The 25,342-nt window shown below is 39.9% G+C and overlaps 1 protein-coding gene across 1 annotated transcript in view; it reads right to left on the bottom strand.

The window, feature by feature from the left end:
* Nucleotides 1-19,055, bottom strand: part of LOC115410111 (caveolae-associated protein 1-like) — a 34,770-nt gene extending 15,715 nt beyond the window's left edge. The window contains exon 1 of the mRNA XM_030121555.1: nucleotides 18,206-19,055. Coding sequence (XP_029977415.1) covers nucleotides 18,206-18,736 — 531 coding nt within the window. The 5' untranslated portion in view covers nucleotides 18,737-19,055. The remainder of the gene's footprint in view (nucleotides 1-18,205) is intronic.
* Nucleotides 19,056-25,342: the final 6,287 nt, after the last annotated feature.

A 25,342-nucleotide genomic window follows, 5' to 3' on the forward strand; every position in this document is an offset into this window, starting at 1 on the left:
AGAATAAAGTCGAATACAAAAAGAATCACAATGTTATGACAAAAAAGTCATAGCTATAAAAAAAAAAAATCTCATAATTTAACAAATATGTCATTTGTATATGAGATTAAAATCATCATATTCCGACAATAAGCCATAATATTACAAGAATAATGTCGTAATTTAAAAACGGGGGGGTAAATATCATAATTTCCCAGAATCCAGTGGTGCCCTGCTGGTCCACAGCAGTAGTATCTGTGTTGTATAAAGTACTTGATCTGAACTAGACTCAGTAAATCTCCTCAGTCCCAGTAGATCATGCATATATTCGCTGGGGTCAGTACACGGTCTACTGTAAATGCACTTTGGATCAGCTGGTTCTGGGCCCTAGTTTTGGACCCTGGTTGTCAGTGATGGTGAAACCATGTATATTTGTTTCAGGTAAAAATAGTGATGATCCCCTCCACACTGGATGTCAGGATATTCCATTTCTGTCCACATGTCAGTGTTCATGGACCACTTGTTCTTTGGTCGTACGGATCCATGTCCAGTCCAATTGTCCTTCATTTAATTTCATATTTCACATTTTCCCGGTCTGGCTGTGTTTACTGCTATACTCCGTCATGTTGAGCAGGTTGGTTTTTACCACTCAGTCTGACTTAGAGGGGCGTGGCCTGAGGGGGGGAAGTGACGTATGTGCATACCCTTTATATATGTTCAGCCCTGTGATGAACTACAGACATGTCCAGGGTGAACCACACCTTCACCCATAAGTAGCTGGGATAGACTCAGCCCCCGTGACCCTAGTGAGGATAAAGCATGTTCAAAAAATGAATGAATGATTTTATACACACTGTAAAAAAATCTGTAATTTAACAGAATTTTCACTGTTTATTTAACAGATTTTTGCTGTATTTTTACGATACAGGAAAATATCAATGAAATGATAAAAACAGACTGATTTTACATGTCAAATGTAAAATAACACGAAAAAACCGTAACTGAATGAGCAAAAAATTTCAATTTTTTAAAAGAAATTTTTTTCTTTTTTCACAGAAAAGTACAGTTAAAATACATTTGCAAATATGTTGTAATTTCACAAACATTTCTTTTCTATTTATGAGATTAAACTGTTTATTTAAAGTTTAACACTGTAAAAAAAAAAAAAAAAAATTATATATATATATATATATATATATATATATATATATATATATATATATATATATATATATATATATATCAAACCAGATAAAATTGCTGACAATTAACCGTAACAGAAGTATTTGTTCTGTAAGTTTAACAAGACTTGTTTGTTAATTGACAAATATCTTGTGTAATTACAGGAGGTTTCACAACAAAAATGTTGAATAAATGTATTTTTGTGAATGTATAACATGTATAAGCACTGATAAACTGTCCAAATATAGTTTTTATCAGTGGATTGTACAACTTAGTCTCATTGAAAATTATTTATATACATATTTATAGGTAATTTTATTGTTTTAATACATGTAAATATTCTTTATTAAACATTAAAAAGTAAAAAACAAATATGCAAAATGTCATGTAAAGTTAGGGCAAAAAATTATATTTTAATTATGGAAAATTACTGTATTTTTATGAGATGGTTATTTTCCGTTATTTAACAGTATTTTTTCGGCACCCCTGCTGCTGGAATATTGCCATTTTTTTTTTTTTTTTTTTTTACAGTACATGTAAACATTTTCATCATGTATAATTGTATTTATTTTTTCATTTTACTGGGCTGACCCACTCATATTGGGCTGAATGTGAAACCTGAACTAAAATGACTTTTACACCCCTGATGTCTGGGCTTACGTGGCTTTAAAACAGTCCAGTCCTGTGTGTGCTGATGTGAACACAGTCCTCATGTGAATTCCATGGGAAAGAGTGTGATGGTTACACACAGCATTAAACTCTGGGGACACAGCTCCTGCTCCACCGCTGTTTCCACGCACTCCCTTTAATCAGACACACACAGAGATTTCTATATAAAGTGATGGCATGCCACAGGTCCCGGGGGTGGAGGGGGGGTCCCGGGGGGGAGGGGTGGAGTCACATGGTCTGCTGCTGCACTCAGACTAACTTCTCTCCTCCTTTCTCTTCCATTTTTCTGTTTCTTTTTTTTCCTTCCTTCGTTGGTCTACATGTTGCTCCAAGGCCTTTGAGTTGTTTCTTTCTACCTCCTGTGGTTTGTTTCGTTCTTTTTTTTTTTTTTTCTTGTGGTTGTCTTTCCAGTCAGCACCGTCCGTGAGTAGTAAGGAATGAGACAGAGCAGTGTCAGGTCTCCATGGCAACAGAACAAATATCCCAGTGACAGTGGAGTGCCAGGTGTAATCTACAGTAGTTTATTTCTGAATCCGTTTTGTAAAGTCTGTCCAGTCGTCAGCCCACAGCATTCAATCAAAGAGAACAGACTCATTACCCTAACCCCAACCCCAACCCTAAACCTGACCCCAACCCTAACCCTAAACCTGACCCCAACCCTAACTCTAAACCTGACCCCAACCCTAACCCCAACCCTAACCCTAACTCTAAACCTGTCCCCAACCCTAAACCTGACCCCAACCCAAACCCTAACCCTAACCCCAACCCTAACCCCAACCCTAACCCTAACTCTAAACCTGTCCCCAACCCTAACCCTAAACCTGACCCCAACCCTAACCCAAACCCTAACCCTATCCCTAACTCTAAACCTGTCCCCAACCCTAACCCTAAACCTGACCCCAACCCTAACCCCAACCCTAACCCTAACCCCAAACCTGACCCCGACCCTAACCCCAACCCTAACCCCAACCCTAACCCAGTTCACTCCAGTTCAGGCCAGTTCAGTTCAGGCCAGGTCAGTCTAGTTCAGACCAGTTCAGTTCAGTTCAGTCCAGTTCAGACCAGTTCAGTCTAGTTCAGACCAGTTCAGACTAGTTCAGACCAGTTCAGTCCAGTTCTGTCTAGTTCAGACCAGTTTAGCCCAGTCCAGTTCAGTCAAGTTCAGATTAGTTCAGTCCAGTTCAACCCAGTTCAGACCAGTTCAGTTCAGACCAGTTCAGTCCTGTTCAGTCCACTTCAGATCAGTTCAGACCAGTTCAGTCCAGTTCAAAAACTATATATGAAAAACTATATCTAACTGACAACATTTTAAAAAATGATGATGATGATGACTAACAAACATAATTTCTGATGGACTTTTCATATTTGTATTACAAATTAATGGAACCCTTTTGGTCAATGGTAACAGGGGAGCCTTAAATAGAACAGGGACTGGTTCCTAGTTCCATTTTGGGCAGTTTGAACTGGCAAGCCTTAAATGTCCATAAAACTCCCTGGGATTAATGTTTAAGAACTGGTCTAAGAATTAGTTCTCAGTTCTGTTTAACACCCCAGTTCCTTTTAAGCAAAAACAAGTCTCAAAAAACATAGAACAGTTTTGCCAAAGAGGATATAGAAAACCATAAGTGTCTCTAGGAACCGGTTTTGGGAACTGGTTCCTAGTGACGATTAAGCACAAAGGGAACTGCAAAAAAGTCTCAAAAAACAGAACAGTTTTGCCCAAGGGGGCATGGAAAGCCTTTAGTAAACAGAACTAGGAACGGGTTCCCAGTTCTCTTTAAGTAAAACTGAACTAGGGACTGGTGTAACTGCCATTAGAATAAACTGTGATTGGACTTGGACTGGACTTGGACTGGACTGTGACTGGACTTGGACTGTGATTGGACTTGGACTGGACTTGGACTGGACTGTGATTGGACTTGGACTGGACTTGGACTGGGATTGGACTTGGACTGGACTTGGACTGGGATTGGACTTGGACTTGGACTGGACTTGGTCTTTTCCTGCAGTAGGGTTATGGCTGCATTCAGGACACTTTGCCAAAGGGACAGCAGGAACAAACAGCAGAGGGACAGAACATTTCTTGTGCAGCTCCATAAATCTCTCCATAGACACTGACCTCCACAATTGTTTTTGGAAAGAGTAAGACAGTGTGTCCATGGAAACGGCCACCGTCACCCCTCGGTGCATGTCTAAATCCCTGTTGAAGGACTATACATAGACCCAGAGAGGAGTTCAGTCTGCTCTACCCATCAAACACACATGTGCATTTAACTAAACTAAGAACTGTGTGAATGGGAACATAGGTCAACAGGCCTGGATATGAGGGTTAGGGTTAGGATTAATTTAAGGGTAATTCATTTCATTAATTTAAGGGTTAGGGTTAATTTAAGGGTAATTCATTTAATTAATTTAAGGTTAGTTTAAGGGTGGAATTAAACGGTCATTGAATCCATACAGTTGAAGGAATTATTAATGATGGGCTTCTGTGAATACTCCTTACACACAAGTGTGTGTGTGTGTGTGTGTGTGTGTGTGTGTTGCAGACACACTCCCATACATGAAAGTACATGATCAGAATACCCCCAAAACAAAGTATGTTGTAAAAACAAGCCTCAGTGATAATCGACAATGGCAAGCTGTGTCTTGCAGTGAGAGCTGGAAGGAGTGAGAATGAAATAGCTCAGAGCTGCCTCACACACACCGGCCTGCAGCCGTGGAAACAGTTCAAGAAGTCATTAATTGTCATACGTTCACACATGCATCCTAACAAAGGTGCTGCCTTTAAGGAAACAAAAGGGTCGTTCAAACTGTTGTGGTTGGAAACACATCAACACATCCTCGGACAAAGATGTGTGCATGGTGTACTGCTTTAAAGAGCTGTAGGAAAGGCTGTCATCATATGTTACGCACAAAGAAGACACAAACAACAGGTTGGGTTGGGGTGGGGTGGGGGGGGTCTCTGATGTGTGAAGGTGACATGTGAAAAGTAAAAGGAACATGGAGCTGATAAATCTAGTCAGTTATTAGTAACAGCAGAGTCCCATCCATGGACACGTGAACTGCAAAGGGGTCCCAGGGTGGAAATGAGACAATGGGCCCCTATAGACACCTATGGACCCCAATGGGCCCCAACAGACACCTATGGACCCCAGTGGACTCCTATGGACCCCGATGGAAACCAATGGACCACTATGGACACCTATGGACCCCGGTGGACTCCTATGGACCCCAGTGGACCCCTACGGACACCTATGGACCCCCTGTTCCTTCCTATGTACATTACATAAAGGATCCTATGCTGAAACGGCGCACAGCCTCAGTTTTATGTGAGGTTAAGTGTTTTATTATTAGTAAATTTATATTATAAGTAAATTTATATTATATTATATTATATTATATTATATTATATATCAAGTTATTTTTAATCATTTTTTATTATTTAAATTTTGTAACATGTAAACACAAATGAAAACATATGAGAAAAGACATGAACTAAACTTTCACTCACAAACATTTCTCAGTCCCAGGCAATGATCAATGATCAGTAGTAATTACAATGATTAATTAATTGATTAATTTCATTATAACTATTTTCAACTGCTTTTATTTCACTGAAGATAATCTATTCTAATCTAACAAATATAACTGTCACTTTTACTATTTTCACCCACATGTTAACCCTTCTTCAAAGTCTTTCTAAATTGTATGTGAAACTCTCCGTGACCATCTCCTAACCCTAACCCTAGCCCTAGCCCTAACCCTTCTCCTAACCCTAACCCTGGCCCTTCTCCTAACCCTAGCCCTAACCCTTCTCCTAACCCTAACCCTAACCCTTCTCCTAATCCTAACCCTAGCCCTAACCCTTCTCCTGACTCTAACCCTTCTCCTAACCCTTCTCCTGACTCTAACCCTTCTCCTAACCCTAACCCTAACCCTGGCCCTTCTCCTAACCCTAGCCCTAACCCTTCTCCTAATCCTAACCCTAGCCCTAACCCTTCTCCTAACTCTAACCCTTCTCCTAACCCTAACCTTAGCCCTTACCTTAACCCTTCTCCTAACCCTAGCCCTAACCCTCCACTTCCACTTCCTATGCTAAGCTGGGCTCAGCAAAACATAGAGACTTGGTTCTCACTAAAAGTGGTGAAATGAACGAACAGCTTTTTACTGTCCTTGGGTGTTCAATTTTGTCCAGGCATGTCAGAAACTTGAAGCACAGCAAAGGCTGGTGATAAAAAGGTGTTGTGTAGATGTTTATAGTGAACACAGAAGAAGACGGCTGTGAATGACTGTGAATGTACAAGGCCCTTTTCACTTATCGCAAGCATTCCTCTGGTCAGGATTAATAATGTAACTAACTATGAAGGGTTTCAAAGCTGGAGTCATATGACAAAATATCATGAGGAAACAAACTAATGTTTTCACTAACGACAGCTTTTGACTATGAGTCATCCACGTCTGACTCATGTGGAAAAGCTTCTACTTAGAAAAAAAAAAAAAAGATCATATCTGGACTGATGTCAAGTGAGCAGCATTATGCAGATGTGAATGTGCAGTTGGCACAGCGTAGCCAATGAACAGCCACATCCCAAACACACCATTAAATCTGTTCAAATGGTTGGATCTATGAAGTACGAAGCACAATCTGCTCTTTTTATGACAGTGATTCCTCTAGATTTTATGTATAGCATCACATTTACTAATACTGTTCTCATGTTTGGGTGATTTAACGTTGAAGAACTACAAATCTGAGAATCCTTCCTTGTTCAACCAACAGTATGTACATAGTCCTTGGTATGTGTTTTCACTCTATCACTGTCGTTTTTTATTGACCAAAAAAAATCCTCAGTATGTTGATACCTTGATAAAGAAGGTAAATAATGAAATCACAGTCCTTTTTGTGAGTCCAAATATTTGCTCCTTTCAGTAAGAAACTTTTTTACTTTTAAAGTAAGAAGAGTTAAGGAGTTAACACACTACTTACAGCAGGGGTGTCAAACTTATTTTCTTCCGGGGGCCACATTCAGCCCCATTTAATCTGAAGTGGGCCAGACCAGTAAAATAATAGCATGACAGCCAATAAATAATGACAACTCCAAATGGTTTTAATGAAAAAATAACATTCAATTATGCCAATATTTACATTTACAAACTATCCAAACAAAAAGGATGTGAATAACCTGAAAAAAATGGAATTTGTTAAGAAATATAAGTAGAATTTTATCAGTATTATGCCTCGACTTATCATTTATACACACACTGTAAAAAAAAATCCTGTTGTTTTTACGGAAAAAAAAACTGGCAGCTGTGGTTTCCAGAACAATACTGTAAAAAACACATCCACCTGTAAGCATATTTACGGAGTAACATGTAGACTGAACATTTTAAACATGTAGATTGAAGATTTTAAACATGTAGATTTAAATGGTAAATGGGCTGCACTTATTCAGTGCATTTTATACACCTTCATGGTGTCCACAGCCACCAGGTCAATTTAGGGTTCAGTGTCTTCCATGGACACTTTGACATATGGACAATCTGAGCCAGGATTCAAACCACCAACCCTTTGGTTACTGGACAAGCCGCTCTACCAGCTCTACCAACCCATTAATTTACAAATTTAAAATGTTAAATCATCAAATGTTTACTTTTTATAACTTTTTTATTAAAAAAAAAAAAAAAAAAAAAAAAAAAAGAGCAAATATGCTGTTATTTCAACATTATGGTCTTGCAATTTAAACAGCATCACATTCTTTTTCAATTTACAGTTTTATTTTCTAAAAACAATAGAAATACATCATTTCTACATACAAATCTAGTTTTGTTCACATAATCTTCCTGTAAAAACTACAGCTATATTTGATTCAATCGTTAAAACAAAAATCTTTTCAAATAAACAACTTTGCATTGTATTGTTACTTACAGTTTTTTTATGTTGCTATTTTACAACTTTTTGGTGTTAATTCTACAGTCATTTTTTTACAGTGTATATATTACAGGTGAGAGCTACAAAGGCATAAAATATTTAATAACAGGCAGAATATTGTTAAAATTGCACTTAATTTTCTTGAGACATTTCAAGTTGTTCATATTTGTTCAAGTTATTTGCATTTTATTGTTAAAGGATAGTTTGTTAATGTAAACATTTTCATAATTTAATGTTTTTTTGCACTAAATCAAAGAGAAAAAAAATGGTGTTGTCATTATTTATAGGTTATTATGATATTATTTTTGAGTTTGATGCCCTAATTTGCACTTTGCACATTCACCCCACGGGGCGGATTGGAACCTTTGGTGGGCCGGTTTTGGCCCCTGGGCCGCATGTTTGACACCTGTGACCTACAGTGTCTTTACAGCCGGGTATTGGCTCTTAAAGCCCTAGAATAGTCCAAGTAGTCCAATCCACTTTATGTGGGACAGTTTGTTGGGATGTATCTAGTTTATGTGGGTACGATGTACACACATGTATGTGTCCTGTAGGGGGGACACCATCCTGAGAAGGCCCAGGAAGTAACTAAAAAAGACACAAGGCATGAAGAATGTCAAGAATGAACAAGAGATTAATCAAATAAGATATTTTCATTACACATGTTGATGCATGATGGTACAATGAGCTCAAGTATAATGAAGGCAGCATCCACCAGTGGCATTAAAGTGACATGAACTCTGTCACAGATCAGTTTTAAAGTTGAGTTGATTCAGTTATCATGACCATGAGTGTGAGGAGTGTGTGTTGTTATTATTTATTCATTCAGTTTCCCAAACACTGTAGTCTGTCCAGGGTACCATCGGGTACAAATGAGGAAAACCCTGGACCCATGGGCTGACATGCACACAAACAAACATTCAATAACCATTGGTGTCGGAACCAAATCCAGGACAGTGCAGACCACTGCACCACCATGGAACCAAAGTGATGACTGACTTACTGAAACACAGGGAAAGGACAATGAGGCAGGTGAAAAGCATAAAAGACCAAGGCAAAATGAAATCAAGTCACTCACACAAAGGTAAAGACATGGTAAAGGCCCAAAAACAAACTACAAATACACGACTTAAGTTACTACAATATAAATAGTTAACAAGAGTTTATAGAACCCCTGAAAAACTCCATCATATGTCCAGTCATATTCCTGATACATGTACTAAATGCCAAGATAATAAAGGAACTCTGATTCACTGTTTATGGGAATGTTCAAAGATACGAAGATTCTGGAAGGAGGTCATCAGTTGTATGTCTGAGGTATTTAACATTAAGATCCCATTTTGTTCTAAACTTTGTATACTGGGAATGAACCCTGAGGATTTCACACATACTAAGAAACAAACTAAAGTGTTGGACTTTGGACTGTTACAGCCAGGAGAGTTATGGCTTTGAATTGGAAGAGCATGGAAGCTCCTTCTATGAAGCAATGGATAAAAGAACTATCAGAGTGCATCGGACTGGAAAGACTGACTTATATTACCAAAGCAAAACTGGAGGAATTTGTACAGTTATGGGAACCTTATATGAACATTATGGTATCTGGAAAATAGGGACATGTCATACAAATTATCACTGTTTATATTATTAAAAAAATGTTTTATTATCATGACTGCTGTATTTTAATGTTTTTATCATTATTATTATTATTTTTTTTAATTTTAATTTTAATTTTTTTTTTTACATATATGTACACATGTTCATAAGAATATATGTATGTTATATATATATATATATTTCTATATCATTTGGTACAAGTTTACGTAGTGTGAATGGGTGTGTGTATGAGTGTTTATGTTGTTTTGATTCATGTTCATTATGTATATACCTTTCAATATAACACTAAATACCAATAAAAATATTGTGAGAAAAAAAGGTAAAGACATGATTACTGCGAGCAAAAGCTGTTTTGAACATATGAGATGTAATAATGATAACAGTCTGAAGGTAATAATGATAATAGTCTGAAGATAATAATGATAATAGTCTGATGTTGTGGACTGAAATTCCTATGTCTGGCCTAAAAGCTACAAAACTCAACAAGAACACAATCTCTTAAAGGCCTTTTCTTTCTCACAATCAAACAAGTATGTGATAGTTTCTATTTTTAGAGGCTCTCCCTTCCACTGGTGCGTCCAAAGCCCTGGGTTACCTCCCTCCCTCTCTCATCTCCATTTTGTTGTCATGCTTGTATTCGTGTCCTGAACACTTTGCATGACTAACCCTAACCCTAACCCAAACCTAACCCTAACCCACCACCCTGACCTATTGCACCAAAGCCAACTATCCCCCACTGCTCCCTGCTCAAACATTGTATCACACAATCTTCCTTCCAAACAGAGCTGGGAGCATTTCTGGCTCCCATGTCCATATATGGACATGTGTCGACCTGTCTGAGAAGAATGGGTTTAGTCTTGATGAATTTACGTGCAGACATTACTGTGAGCCTGCAGGCTGTGGCTGCAGTCTGTACTTTATATCTGGATTGAATCTTTTAAGGGTAAAACATTTGGAATACCTTCTTTATGATTCATTTGGCTGAAGTTATGATCACAGCCAGGCTGACAACGTGCTGTTGGTTGAAATGTGGGGATGACTGTCTTTTTTTTTTCTAACACAACAGGTGGTTTTGGTGGTGATGGTGGAGAGAAAAGCACAGAGGACAAGGGTGAGCAAAATCTGGTTTTGATGGTCTTTTTTACTCCAAGATCCCAATTCCTTTAAAGGCCAGAAGAAGACTGGTGACGGTGAAGACTGTGGTGTAGGCTAGACCTGATACAACCCCATGATGTCTATGGGTCAAACCTGAAAGGCAGTGTCAACAAACAGGGCGGTACCCTCACTTCGTGTGCTTTGGGGATACATCAGACAGAACAGTTTAGAAATCAGAGTACCAACAGAGCAGGTGCATGTTAAAACAGTCCAACTGTTTTGTACTTCTGGTCTTCAATCCTTAAAGGTCAACAATGCCAGGAGTTTTTGTACTTTGATAGTGGCTAAAATACAGTATGCTTGTCAAAGTTCACCACTTTGCATCTGCAGACTGGACTCATTCCACTGAAATGAATTAATTTAACCTCCAGATGTTCTTTAAATACTTGTGCAACACTCCTACAATTGGCTTAGATCAACAACAGATTAAGGGATCCTTTAACTTGGAGGCTGTCATGTACAAACACCCCGTAGGAATGGCTAAAACACAGAATCAAAAACACATGATGATAAATACTTGCAAAGACCCAAATGGCAACTTCTGGGGTTGATGAACGAATGTCCAAACCTGCAGTTCCTCCAGTGGCCACTTGAATCAGCCTCAAAGATGAAAAGACTTAAGGAGGTCTTATATATTTATTTCCCTTATTTAACCAGCTAGCTAGGCCAACCGGGAACTACACAATACTCACTCACAACAAGAACCTGGTTTACGCATCCAACTTAAAATCTGTTACAACAAAAATAAGTGTTTAGTCTCCAAGTCTAACTCAACTCCAAACCGTTCATGAAGGTTTAAAGTTATGTTTTGAAGTGTCTGCTATGTTTATGAAGGACTTGAAGGACAGGTGAGTGAATCCCATTCATGTTCATACTGTGTGGACATTGATTGAGGACTAACTCCTGTTGCAATATAACAATGTGAGTTAGCATTGTGGTCAGTGTTCCCAGTAAGTTTGCGGAAACATTAGCTTGGAAAGTTTCACTGTTTGTTCTCCAGTCTCTTCAATTATCATCACTTCTTGTCAAAAAAAAAAAAAACTAACTAATTTTACTTTCATTCTTTCCCTCCTGCATATGTTATTCAGCCGTCCCAACTGTGATTAATGCCACATGAAGTTACAAAACTGTATTTGTTCTTGCTTTTAGTTGGGTCGACAGCAAGTGTTAGTGCTGTGTTTGAGAAATTGAAGTAATGAGCTGAAATACTTTTGCCAAGTAGACACTACATAAGTGATAATTCTGTGCTTTAAGTCACTGCTCCTACTCTTATTAAGGCTCATTTAAATGTTCACTTTACGTACGTAAATAGGTTCGACTGTCTCTAACATTGTCATGTGTCACTGCCTTTATACTTCCATGTGTCCTGTACATTGGAATAAGCATTTCTCAATCAATCTGCCAGAGGGCGCCACTCTTAATTACCATACTGGCCGAATACCATGAAGAAGAGTAAAATTTTTTGGGAAGAAGAAAGTCAATTATACCAAACATGGTGCAGACAGAGGAGGTTTTACTAATGTTAATATTCAGACGGGTAGTTCTCATAAATATATCAGTAGTTTTTCAATAACTCACACATTCGCTCTTTGAAAAGTTCCGCTATTTATGAATATTATGCTGTGTTCCCGGCCGGTTTTTGAGCCCGTCAGTCATGACTTCAGACCACGACTCACGATTTTGTAACATTCCAGGCAAGTCACGCCAAACTGCCTGAGCACAAGGAATTGTGGGAGCTAGATGTAAACAAACCAGCATGGTGGACCGTACGTTAGGGTCATTTACAGTCATTTCTATCACCAAAGGTGTTTGGTCTTTGCTTATCTGAGGGAAACAGAGGAGGAAAAACGGTGCATAAGGCAAGAGAAGCAATTCTACCTTTTATGTTATGGTATTTGGATATTTGGATACATATTTGGTATTAATTTATTCTTGCACTCAATGGACTGAAAACTGGCTAATGCTAGAGTAGCTGCTAATTATGCAGAACATTTGCAGATAAATAACATCGGAACTGGGAGTACATTGGTCTAGTACGAGTTCATGGGTGGGAAGTCACAGGTTTGACTGACATTGCAGTGCATTTTCACCGGTAGAAGGTTGGAAAAACACGAGTTACTGGTTGCCTTGAACGCCGCATTATTCTATTCAAATCTCAACACTGCCCTCTCTGGTTCCTGGCGGTACTGCTCCATATTCTCAGTTTGGGTTCGCATCCACAAGCTCCCGGAAAACGGACAGAATTACTGAACGCTGTGTCTATATCCATCTGCGTCTTTAACATAGAGCATAAATGAGCCCTTACACAGTCATCTGATCAGTTGATGTAAAATAAATACTTTGTGCAGCTTTCATCAGGGCATACTTTTATTGGGCTTTCTATCTCTCAACCTTGCACAGTCTGGAGTAGTGCTGTCACATTCCAGGTCTGATCCGTGGTAAGAACAGTAAGCCCTGTTCTCTGGCAGCATGTGGACTCAGCTGTCGGAGAACTCAACACAGATGTAATGGAGTACATTTCAGAGTTCTACTGGACATTGGAGCCAAATGAGCTACAAAGACATGTATGGACAAACATATAGTCACATGTAACTGGAACGGACAAATGCTTTCCTCAGCCCACTGTCCAAACCATTCGTATCACAACTGGACAACCCTCCCACCATGACTGTCCACTCCAAACCACAAACGCATCACTTGGAACAAAGGAAGCTCCCATCCCTCTAGCCCAGACGTTTCTTGTTTTAACTGTAATCCTAAACCTGAGTCAGAATCTTCTGTCAAAATGTTCCCTGAAAGATACAAAAATACCAAAATTTGTCTTCACAACCATACAAAGACCCACACCCACAGTTACACACATACTCCCAGAGAGTTAGGGTCAAGGTCCGGGTCAGGGTTAGGGACAGCTGTTCATGCTAGCAGGGTAAGGAACAGATGTTCATGCTAACAGGGTTAGGAACAGCTGTTTATGCTAATGGGGTAAGGGACAGCTGTTCATGCTAACAGGGTTAGGAACAGCTGTCCATGCTAATGGGGTAAGGGACAGCTGTTCATGCTAACAGGGAGAGTCACTTCCAGCTGATGCTGCTGACAGATCCTCCGCTCATTCCTTTCCATTGACACATCATACAGTAGCCTGGGCTGGTCCACTGTACCGCAGGGTGTTGTATTGTTTGCAGTTTTGGATAGACTGATTTGTGCTAAAGTTATAAATATTGTAATACGATGAAAATGTGCAAACATAAATCATCATGAGGAGTGGTGTGGTCAGTCTGGGCCTTGTTAAGCACACACTTGAAGAGGCCTGGGGGGTGTAGTGAAGACTTGTGAGTCAACAGCCACAAATAAAGCAGAGATTCAAGCCCCTATGGTCCAGTCCAAAGGCCTCCTGCTGTACCCTCCCTGTGCTGATGGTTTCTGGAACCACAAACACCACTGCCTGCTGTTGTTGTTATCAGCAGAATGCATGGGCAGGGCTTTTCCTCAGGTCACAAAACACACAAATCATGGAGTCCTCAGGTAAACTCTGAAGTCTAAACAAAAAGCACTGGAAAAGGGTTAGGGTTGTCTATAAAGAGAATGTCTGACTTAAATCCTACAAATGGACACAAATGTACAAATAGACTGACAATAGGTGGGAAATTCCCACCTATTGATTGGACTAATGCACAGGTGTCAAACTCCGGTCCTCGAGGGCCGGTATCCTGCATGTTTTAGATGTTTCCCTCTTCCAGCACACCTGACGGTCGTTATCAGGCTTCTGCCGAGTTGGATGATAGGTTTATCATTTGAATCAGGTGTGCTGGAAGAGGGAAACATCTAAAACATGCAGGATACCGGCCCTTGAGGATCTGAGTTTGACACCCCTGGACTAATGGGATCCAACTGAGCACATTCAGCCCAATTTAATCTGAAGTGGGCCGAACCAGTAAAATAATAGCATGATAGCCAATACATAATGACAACTGCAAATTGTTTTAGTGCAAAAAATAACATTCAATTATGCCAATATTTACATTTACAAATTATCCAAACAAAAAGGATGTGAATAACCTGAAAAAAATTGAATTTGTTAAGAAATATAAGTACAATTTTATCAATATTATGCCTTGATTTATCATTGATACATTTGCATATGTACAGATCAGATCTACAAAGGCACAAAACATTCAGTAACCCGCAGAATATTGTTAAAATTGCTCTTAATTTTCTTTAGACATTTCAGTTGTTCATATTTGTTCAGGTTGTTCACATTTTATTGTTTGTTCATGTAAACATTTTCATAATTAAATGTTTTTTGCAGTAAATCAAAGAAAAAAATGGTGTTGTCATTATTTATAGATTATTATGATATTATTTTTGAATTTGATGCCCTAACTTGCACTTTGCAAATTCATCCTATGGGCCGGATTGGAACCTTTGTCAGGCCGGTTTTGGCCCCCGGGCCGCATGTTTAACACCTGTGGTTTAAACTTTTCTTTAATATTACAATTTGTGTGACTTAGAGCCATAATAAATTTCAGACTTCTTCTGTATATATTTCTGGACCATTTGGAATTTTATTGTATCTGTTACACTTTGTCACAGTTTTATCTTTCATTTCTTTTCCATGATGTGCATGTGCAGCTAAAACTTCCACTGTCCACTTGACCATGTGCCTCAGAATGGAGGAATCACTCCTAATAAGTCTGAACTAGTGGCAAGTATTTATGTGTTGATAAGTGGCCAAATAAATAGTGTTCCAGTTCACTGAGTGGGGGGTGGGGATGGGGGTGGCGTCTTTCTCTATCTAGCACTGATTTTGAAAGAAGCTGCTCTTAAAGGGCAGAGGAGCACAGCAAATTGAAAACAGAAGAAAACATTGTGGTTTGCTGTTTTAATGAAGATGAATCTGATGTTATGTCATAGTTGGCAACCAAAAACAAAGCCAGTGTTTGGAGTTGGTGAGGGAGCCACAGATAGGCATTTCAGGGGGAGTTTCTCTTCCACAGAGCAGTTGGCAAACACCAGTATAATCTCAACCCATTTTGTTTTTCATTGTGTGCCATTTCATTGCATTGGAAACTTTCAGACCTCAGTTTGACAACACAATGATGAGATATTAATTAAACTGTTGATTTATGATATTTTCAAATTGAGAAACTGTTCCGTCATCACATTCCTTCAAATGTGATGACAGCGATTGCAGTCTTCTTTTTATTATCATTTGCAAACTGTTCTCTCATGCACATTTACTCATCTGAAATCTGGGATGGTCTGTCAGAGTAAGTAGTGTTCACAGTCAGAGTGGTCTAAAATGGAGCTCTCACTGACTTCAAACCAACTGTGGGAAAGAGACTCTGAGGTCTCCCTGAGCCACCATGTCTGAGTCAACGGTGGAAACTCTGAATGTTCTTGCACTGCTGTGCAAAAAGCTGCAAACTATTACGTTGCATCACACAGCAGCCTCACAGGCTAAAAAAAGAAACAGGGCTCCCCTCAACTCTCCTCAAAGAAAAAAAACAGTCTTTTTTAAATGAAACATCTGCAATTTGGAGCGAGCTGTCCTCTCTGTCCCGACCATTCCTTTACCTTAAACACAACCTGGAGCATGCTCATGGTATTTTCCATCTTTGTTCAAAGAGAGAGAGAGAGAGAGAGAGAGAGAGAGAGAGAGAGAAGAGAGAGAGAGAGAGAGAGAGAGAGAGAGAGAGAGAGAGAGAGAGAGAGAGAGTGAACTGACTTTGTGAATAGGTTCCGTATGACTGCAGCAGCTTGCCTCACATGTGAAGGCTTGTATTCTTTAGTGCTATACATAGCGCACTATGGAAGGAAAATATCTGGAAGCCAACTGTAGTGGAGACCAAGGTTATTATTGTTAACAAAAATAAACGAAATGACGAAAACTGGAATTGAATAAACATTTTCATTAACTGAAATTTAAAAAAAAACTATAATTAAAAGAAAAAAACGATAACTAACTGAAACTGTATTATGTGTTTACAAAACTAACTAAAATGCATAAAAACTGTGGATAAAATTCCCTTGGTTTTTGTCTTTCTCAATGTCGAATAGGAAAGCGATTTATTTTGCTCTAGCAATTTTAGCTAGCAGCACTGCATGGTACTTTACGGTCTGTCACTTGTGTTCACTTGTGGTTTCCAGTCGTCTTCTGGTCCCCACTCTACCTGGAAACATGGAGACTAAAGTTGGGAGAAAGCAGCAGAGTCCTGTCTGGGATTTATTTGAATAGGACGGAGAAGAAGAGAAAAGATACAACAAAACTAAATGTAACACTAAAACTAAACTAAAATTGACCATTTAGAAAAAAACGAAAACTAATAAAAACTAACAAACCTGCTCTAAAAATGAATTAAAACTAACTGAATTACAGAAAAAAAAGTCAAAACTAAGTTAAACTAAATTATAATGAAAAATCCCAAACTATTATAACCTTGGTGGAGACCAAGTGTAGATGTGTACTACAGATGGGTGGGGCAGGGGATGGTGCAGAACTGGGAGCACAATGACCACTGACCCAAACCCACTGTTCATCACCCTTTGACGTCTAAAACACAACAGTGCGTGAAATAAATGTGCCTGTGAATGTGTCTGCTTGGAGCCAGATGTATGAAAATAATACAATACTTAGTGAATTATTATTATATCAGAGGTGACATGAATTCATGGAAAATGCCTTTCACCCAAACTGGGAGAGAATGCCTGGAAGCTGAGTTTTCCCATAAACAAGTCCAGTGTGAGTAATGTATCCACTCATTGTTTCCACAGGTGGAGGTTTGCCTCCTCACTGCATTTGATCCGTTATGTAGAGTTATGTATTAGGATTTTTGTATAAACAATCTCAGCAGTTCACGCTGCATAATTTTGCAGATCAATCATCAGTCGTATGTTGGCTTTTGCTTGTATTTCTTTATTGCTTTCTGTCATAAAGTCATGCATACCTTGTTTTACTAGCGATGCGCCATTCAAGTTCATATTAAGGTAAAACATAAATGTTAGTGGGAGGTGTTCAGGTTGGTGGTGGGGGGTCAACAGCAGGGTCCACACCCTGTGTCTCCCATATCCTTAGATTGAGACTACAACACTGTGATTGATGTAAAAAAAAAAAAAAAAAAGAACACTGTTGTATTTTTGTGGTGTAGTTGCTGTGCGATACTGGAAGATTAATTTTTGTTTTTCTGAGTTCTTCCTGATGCACATGGAACGAATATGAATTTGCAAGAAGGATGGACGAAATGCAAGTGAGAGAAGAAAGGTGAGCATCTGGCTTCTTCCACCTGAACATCTGAGTGGATTTTGGTTCAGTGTTTTTGGAGATAGCACCACCCGTCACTAGGACATGCGCCAGAAATGCTTGAAGGTTACTTTCAGCCACTCCCTGAAATCCTTGGCACCCCAGCAAATTGAGAAACATCTCTGGCAAACCAGCAAGTTCCTGTTTACTTGAATTAAAGTACCATTAAATTGATTCCAGGTTTTTTTTTTTTTTTTGGAAGATGATGCAGTGGTGTCATAACTGTCATTCACATTTGAAGGTTTGCACAGTTCCCTGATGGGCCACACCCAACCCTAGGTCTGTCAGTGCACACACAGCCTCACATCACAACCACACTAACTACATCTACACACTAACTACATCTTCACATTCATACTGTTTAGACAAAAACGTTCACCCACCTGATAAATCATGACTTTGAAGTTGCGTCTCTTGAGCAGCTCTGCCTCGTTGTTCTCTAGCTTCTTGATCTGACCACCTTGCTTCTCCAGGTTGGCGCGCACCGTCTTCACATTGACGCTGACCTTGCGGACCTTCTCCATCATCTTATTGACGCTGTTGGATGTGGTACTGTGACTCTTGGCCAGTTTGATCAACTCCCCCTGGATGGTGGTCACCGAGCGCTCCATCTCCTGTTGCCTGGCCTCCAAGCCATTTTGTGTCTGCTGGATCTGGTCCACGGCACCAATGATCTTGTCCAGCAGAGACAGGACCATGACGCCGTTCACCTGCGGGTCCAGCTTTGCCGCTTCGTCCTTGTCCTCGGCCACGTCGCCCTCTGTACCCACAATGGACAGATCTTTCTTGGCTGCGGCGAGGGCATCGTCTTCATCGTCTGAGGGAGGAAGGTTGACCTCATCGTCTGAGATCTCAGTGAGGGTTTGTGGCTCCAGCTGGACACTTGCTGGCTCCAGTGCTTCCATGGCTGCCATGTTGGTAGATCTGTAGTAGACAGTCAGCTAAATGACCCTCTTCACAATTTGGTTCCTCTGGATTTGTTATCCTATCGTTTGATTTCTCACCACTTTCTTCTCTCTTCTGTCTTCTCTGACTTACAGAATCTCTCGTCTCTCTATCTTGCACACAGTATCTCTCTATCTTTCTGTCTCTGATCCTTCAGATCCTTCCTTCTGCTTCAGATCCTGGATGGAGGCCAGTGTTCAGGGGAAGCCACACAATGTTGGACTTTACCACATGAGCGTTAGGATGTGAATGCCACACTAGGCAGAGAAACCCTTCAGTCAAGCTTCAGCCGGCAGTGTTTTTTTCCCCTCCAGTCCCCCCGCCCCCCTCCCCTTTTTCCACTGGACTCTCCCCCTGGCCTCAAGCCCCTCCCTTATCCCCTCCCTAAATCCACACACTTATGAGGAAGACTCCACATCCAGGTGGTGGGTCTGGATGGCTGATGTTTCTGTAACACACCCTCTGGGTCGAGCCTGGTCCCAGCAGCGTGGTGGTATTAGTCAGTTCATCTGCTCCAATACAAGCTCAGGCAAAGCAGAGGGAGGAATGTCAGGGAGGATCTGTTCCTGTTTCCACTCCTTTTTCCTTTTCTGCACAGCATGTGGAGTAAAAGGCAAAACTGTACGAGATGTCAGACCTGAAATAGAAGCTCAGATACTAAAGCACCATTGTATGATTCTTCTTTAACCTTTTGCTTCCTACTTAAATGAGGCTGATGTATTTGTAATTAAGGTCTAATTCATAGTTTAAGCTTTCATTTGAAGTCATTGTGTCTCTCACTACAATAGACGTTGCTTAGATGATTATAAGTGGTTTATCATAAAACAAGGTTGGTTAAAAACAAGCTACGCACACAAGCCATAAGATTCTGTTTCAAATGATCAAGTCTGATTGATGCATTTCCTGCACTACTGACAGTGGCTCTGCAGACTCCAGGGTTAGGGGTTAGGGTTAGGGTAAGGCTAGGGTTAGGGTTGGGGTTAAGGTTCGGCTTAGGGCTCGGGGCTAGGGCTAAGGCCAGGGTTAGGGTTAGGGCTAGCTGCTGTCAGTGGTTAGGGTTCGGGGTTAGGGTTATCTGCTGACAGTGGTTCTACAGACTCCAGGGTTAGGGGTTAGGGGTTAGGGCAGTGTTTTTCAACCTTGGGGTGGGACCCCATGTGGGGTCGCCTGAAATTTCTAGTAATTGATTAAAATAAAAATAAAAACTTACAAATAAAAAATATATGGTGAGTTGACAGTGCCAATCCCAATACATAAAAGACAAACTGTGAAGCTGAAACTGCAGCACTGTGGTTCTGTTTATCTGTCAAATGTTCATTGTGGTCGGTTTCAGATGCTGCAGCTCTTTCATCATTCATAGTTTGAGTTCTTGTTTGTTTAGTATTAATTGTCAGCCTTGTAAATCCAAGCTGGACTGACTGTACATATCCTGACCAAGGAAAATAGAATTCTCCCTTTGTCCATTAATCTACACCTGGATTTACTGCCTCTGTCCATGATAATATACATTATATAGACTAAATGTCCTCTAAAATTAATGTGTATTTGCAACATATTTGCACGAAAAAAAATTCTCTGTTTTGGTTGTCTGGGGTCGCCAGAAATTTGTGATGTTAAAATGGGGTCATGAGCCAAAAACAGTTGGGAACCACTGGGTTAGGGGTTAGGGTTAGGGTTAGCTGCTGACAGTGGCTCTACAGACTCCATGTGTCTGTGTGTATACCAGTCACTGAGCCTTAACATCTGTCATATTGGTCAAAATGTAAAGTCAACATATACTATATGTCCTTATAGGGCAGGGCTGTCAAATTCATTTCAGGTCAGGTTCGACATTCAACCCAAATGGATCTCAAACAGGCTGGACCAGTAAAATACTAGCACCACAACCTGTAAATAATGACAAGTCCAAATTTTTCTCTTTGGTTTATTACAACAAAGTAAAATTACAGCATGAAAATGTTTAAGTACCATGTCACATGAACAGCCATGAAGAACCACAAATGTAGTCCAAAAAAGGCAGTTTTAAAGGTCCCGTATTATGCAAATCTCACTTTGTGAAAATTTTCTTATAGTAGTGTGTGTTGCAGTAGCCTCATTATGAGGTTCGAATTTGAAAACTGTCTGTTTCCTCCCTGCCTTGCTACACCACAGTTTGTCAAAATGCCTGCTCAAACGGCCGAGTTTGAGTTGGGTCCGTTTATGACGACATAGGCGGATTTAACTCCTCCCCCTGACTGTGCCCCCACCCTGGCAAAGCGAGCCCCGCCCTGGCAAAGTACCTCTTGGACAACAAACATGGCGAAGGCGAGACACGCAAGTTGTGGTGTTGTTGGCTGCACACACCAACACGATAGTTTATTTTTGCTCCCCACTTCCGAGCCTCTCCGTAAAAAGTGGCTGGATTCTATCTGTGATGGTCATGGACCAAACAACATTCCCAAACGCTTGTATGTGTGTCCCCGGCATTTCACGGACGACTGTTTTTTTAACATGGGCCCATACAGCTCCGGCTTAGCACAAAGACTCCGAATCAAGAAGGACGCAGTGCCAACGCTTCGTGACTCAAGTACAAGTGTGGGAGATGTAAGTTCTGATCATTTTTTTGTATCTTTACTGCATAACCCTACATTACGGATAAGCTGGTGGTTGTTGACGTGTACGTCTAACGTTAGCATGGCAGCTAACATAGTTTGGTTACTGCTGCTAACGTTTGCGTCCCCGTTAACATGCAAGAGCTGATAATATCAAGAGACATTCAACAGAACTACTGTGAACACGGGCCTTTTGTGGTTGGCATCAGTAGAGTTAGCATCAAGCTTGTTAGTAGCTGCCTGCATTAGTGGCGGCAGGCGTCTTTCCGTGTCAGGTCCACGAACCTGACACAACACCGCCGTTTTCCGTCGGGGCTCAGTCACGCCTCAAGGCAAAGAAAGCCAGTGTTTGGAAAGACGTTCTGTCTGAGACATGTGTATGATGGCTTCACAGTCAACATTAGTGTGTAGTACCGCTAGCGTAAGCCGCGTCCTCTCCCAGAGAGGGGAGGGGGAGTGGGCGTGGACAGATGCGTTCATTTGCATACCCGGAAGCAGGCCCAGAAACAGACTGTTCTGAGGAGGGCTGGTGAGAGGGACTTTTTCGACCGCTGAAACTCCAAAAAAAGGATGATTTTGGGGCGAACAAACTTAAATACTATGTTTTTGGGCTTCTGAGACCTATATGACGTGACTGAAAAATAGCATAATACGGGACCTTTAAGAATATTATGGCTCAGTTTATCATTTACACATAATTATTACAACTGATAGATTGCAGTGGATCTACAAAGGCACGAAACATCTGGAACTGACAAATATAGTTTTGGACTGCATGATCAGTACACCCTTGACTGTTCGTGTCTGATGTTTCATTGTTGTACTTTCATCCCATTGGTCCGTATGGAGGCTGGGTTGGGCTGGTTTTGGGCAGATGTTTGACACCACTGTTTTCGGCACATTTCATCAGAGCTGTAAGTCTTTAAATGTTGATGTTTTTATTTAAGTGTTGATTCTAAGGCATTTTCTAAACATCACCTTCCACTCATTACCTTCATACCGGACACTGTTTATGTGTCAGAGACACTCTGCTCTGCCAACACTGAATAGAAGCAAATACTTGTTGAAGTATTCGCTGAACTTGTATGACTTAGAATGGAAAAAGTATTCGGAGGCATAGTAGTTATGAAAAACACATGGCATCCCAGAATGAGGGCTGGGGCTCCGGTCCGTGGGTTTCAGAAGCTGTTCCTTGTAGTTTATATGCATTAATGCAGTTCCGTGTCTCCAGAAGGTGACCTGTTTAAACTCTGGCAGTTTATGGATCTAAGAGGATCTGAAAGTCTGACTGTGGTCGACTGTTGGAAGCACTGTTTCCAACTCCTCCGTAAGGACCGCATCTATCAGCCCTAAAAGTCCATGCAAGTTACCAGGACAGAAAAACTGACTGTGAAAGACAACAAACAAGATTACACTAAATACGTCTTTGTACACAAAGATCACAAGATGTCGTCAAATGTATGTAGCAGTTCAACATCTAAATTCATACATAATTTTTCAGAACACATAAACAAAAACATGACATTTTATGTGCATTTATTTTTCATAAGGACAATAATACCAGTGACTGTTTTGATGAATAAGAGATGCATATGACATGTTTTCAATAAATGAAGTCATTTCAATTATTTCATTACATTTTTATGAGATAAAAGAGGAACTTTCTTGAATCTGGAAATAAGATAAGATAAGATAAGATAAGATAAGATAAGATAAGATAAGATAAGATAAAAATGTATTGATCCCACCATTGGGAAATTTCACAGTTCACAGGAGCAACATACAACACACCAGTGCAAAAGAAAGACAGGGGGAAAAAAACCCCACAAGTGAGAGTGAAATATCAGGTAAAAGAGGAAATTTGGTATTTATATAAATACATATAAAAATAGAGAATTAGAATGAAACATTCTTAAAATTTTTAATTTAAATGGTATTCACATATTTACATTGTGGTTGCACAGGTACATGGTGTGATATGGGGGGGGGGGGGGGGGGCTACTGTGCACTGTTCCACTCTAATGTCTGTAGGAGGAATGGCCTGTGGAATCACTCCTTCTTGTACAGTGGATGTAAAAGTCTGGTGCTGAAGGAGTTGCTTAGGGCCTCTACAGGGGGGTGCAGGAGGTGGGAGGGGTTATCCATAATGATGTCAGTGGGGTGGGAGGGGTTATCCATGATGGACATCAGCTTTGCCAACATCCGTTTGTCCGCCATCTCCTTGATGGAGTCCGATGGGCAGCCTAGGACAGAGATTTAGCATTAGCAATAGGCTCAGGGTTAGCATTAGTGGGCAGGCTAGGACAGAGGGTTAGCATTAGCATTAGGCTTAGGGTTAGCATTAGCATTAGGCTTAGGGTTAGCATTAGTGGACAGCCTAGGACAGAGGGTTAGCATTAGCATTAGGATTAGCATTAATGGGCAGCCTAGGACAGAGGGTCAGCATTAGCATTAGGGTTAGCATTAGTGGGCAGCCTAGGACAGAGGGTTAGTATTAGCATTAGGGTTAGCATTAGTGGGCAGCCTATGACAGAGGGTTATCATTAGCATTAGGGTTAGCATTAGTAGATAGCCTAGGACAGAGGGCTAGCATTAGCATTAGGGTTAGCATTAGTGGGCAGCCTAGGACAGAGGGTTAGCATTAGCATTAGGGTTAGCATTAGTAGATGGCCTAGGACAGAGGGCTAGCATTAGCATTAGGGTTAGCATTAGTGGGCTGCCTAGGACAGAAGGTTAGCATTAGCATTAGGGTTAGCATTAGTGGGCAGCCTAGGACAGAGCTGGTTCCCTTTATCAGTTTATTGAGTCTCTTCCTGTCTCTGTCCGTACTACCCGCTTCCCAGCACATGATGGCAAAGTGGACAGCAGAGACCATCGCAGATTTTTGATAATAGTGACATAACAGAATGTTTAGTTTTAAATAGTTTGTACCCTTTTTTCAGATTTAATCAAGTAAAGGATAAATATAACATAACATAAACAAAAAAATCAATCCAAAGACGCCCTATCTCTCCCTGTCAGAGATGACCATGTTCAAATGAGTCCAATCTTTAAAGTCCATTTACAGATAAGTCATCAGAGGACACAGGTGGTTTTGGTTGTTTTCTCCTTATATATATAATAGGACTCCTTATACAATAGGACTCCTTATATATATAATAGGACGTGGGCCATTGATATTTGATGTATAGCACAGGTATCAAACATGCGGACCAGGGGCCAAAACCGGCCCGCCAAAGTTTCCAATCTGGCCTGCGGGATGACTTTGCCGAGTGCAGAAGATACTAACAATTAAGGGTGTTGAACTTGAAAATAATAGCATAATAACCTAGAAATAAAGACTCCAAAAGTTCTTCCTGGTTTAATGGGAACAAAAAAAAAATAAAATAAAATAAAACAAAATAAAAAATAAAATAAATAATTATATATATATATATATATATATATATATATATATATACATGTGTGTGTGTGTGTGTGTGTGTGTGTGTGTGTATATATATATATATATATATATATATATATATATGTATATATATATATGTATATATATATGACGTTATGCCTATAAAATGATGTCAACTACAATTTCTTCTCTTTGATTTATTGCAAAGAACATTAAACTCTGATATCCTTTAACAATAAAACATCAATAACTTAAACAAATATGAACAACCTGAAATGTCTAAGAAAAATACATGTAATTTTAACAATTTTCTGCCTGTTATGTGTCTTGGTAGATCTGATCTGTAATGCACATGTATAAATCATAAGTTGAGGCAGAATATTGATCACATTCAGAAATTTCATTTTTTTTTTTTCAGGTTATTCACATTTTTTTGTTTGGATCGTTTGTAAAATGTAGATGATTTCATAATTTAATCGTATTTTTTACATATAAAAAATTTATTTATAGGTTATTATTTACTGGGCCGGCCCACTTCAGATGAAATTTAGCTGAATGTGGTCCCTGAACTAAAATGA

This window comes from Sphaeramia orbicularis, chromosome 19, assembly GCF_902148855.1.
Source record: "Sphaeramia orbicularis chromosome 19, fSphaOr1.1, whole genome shotgun sequence".
In the NCBI taxonomy this organism is placed as follows: domain Eukaryota; kingdom Metazoa; phylum Chordata; class Actinopteri; order Kurtiformes; family Apogonidae; genus Sphaeramia; species Sphaeramia orbicularis.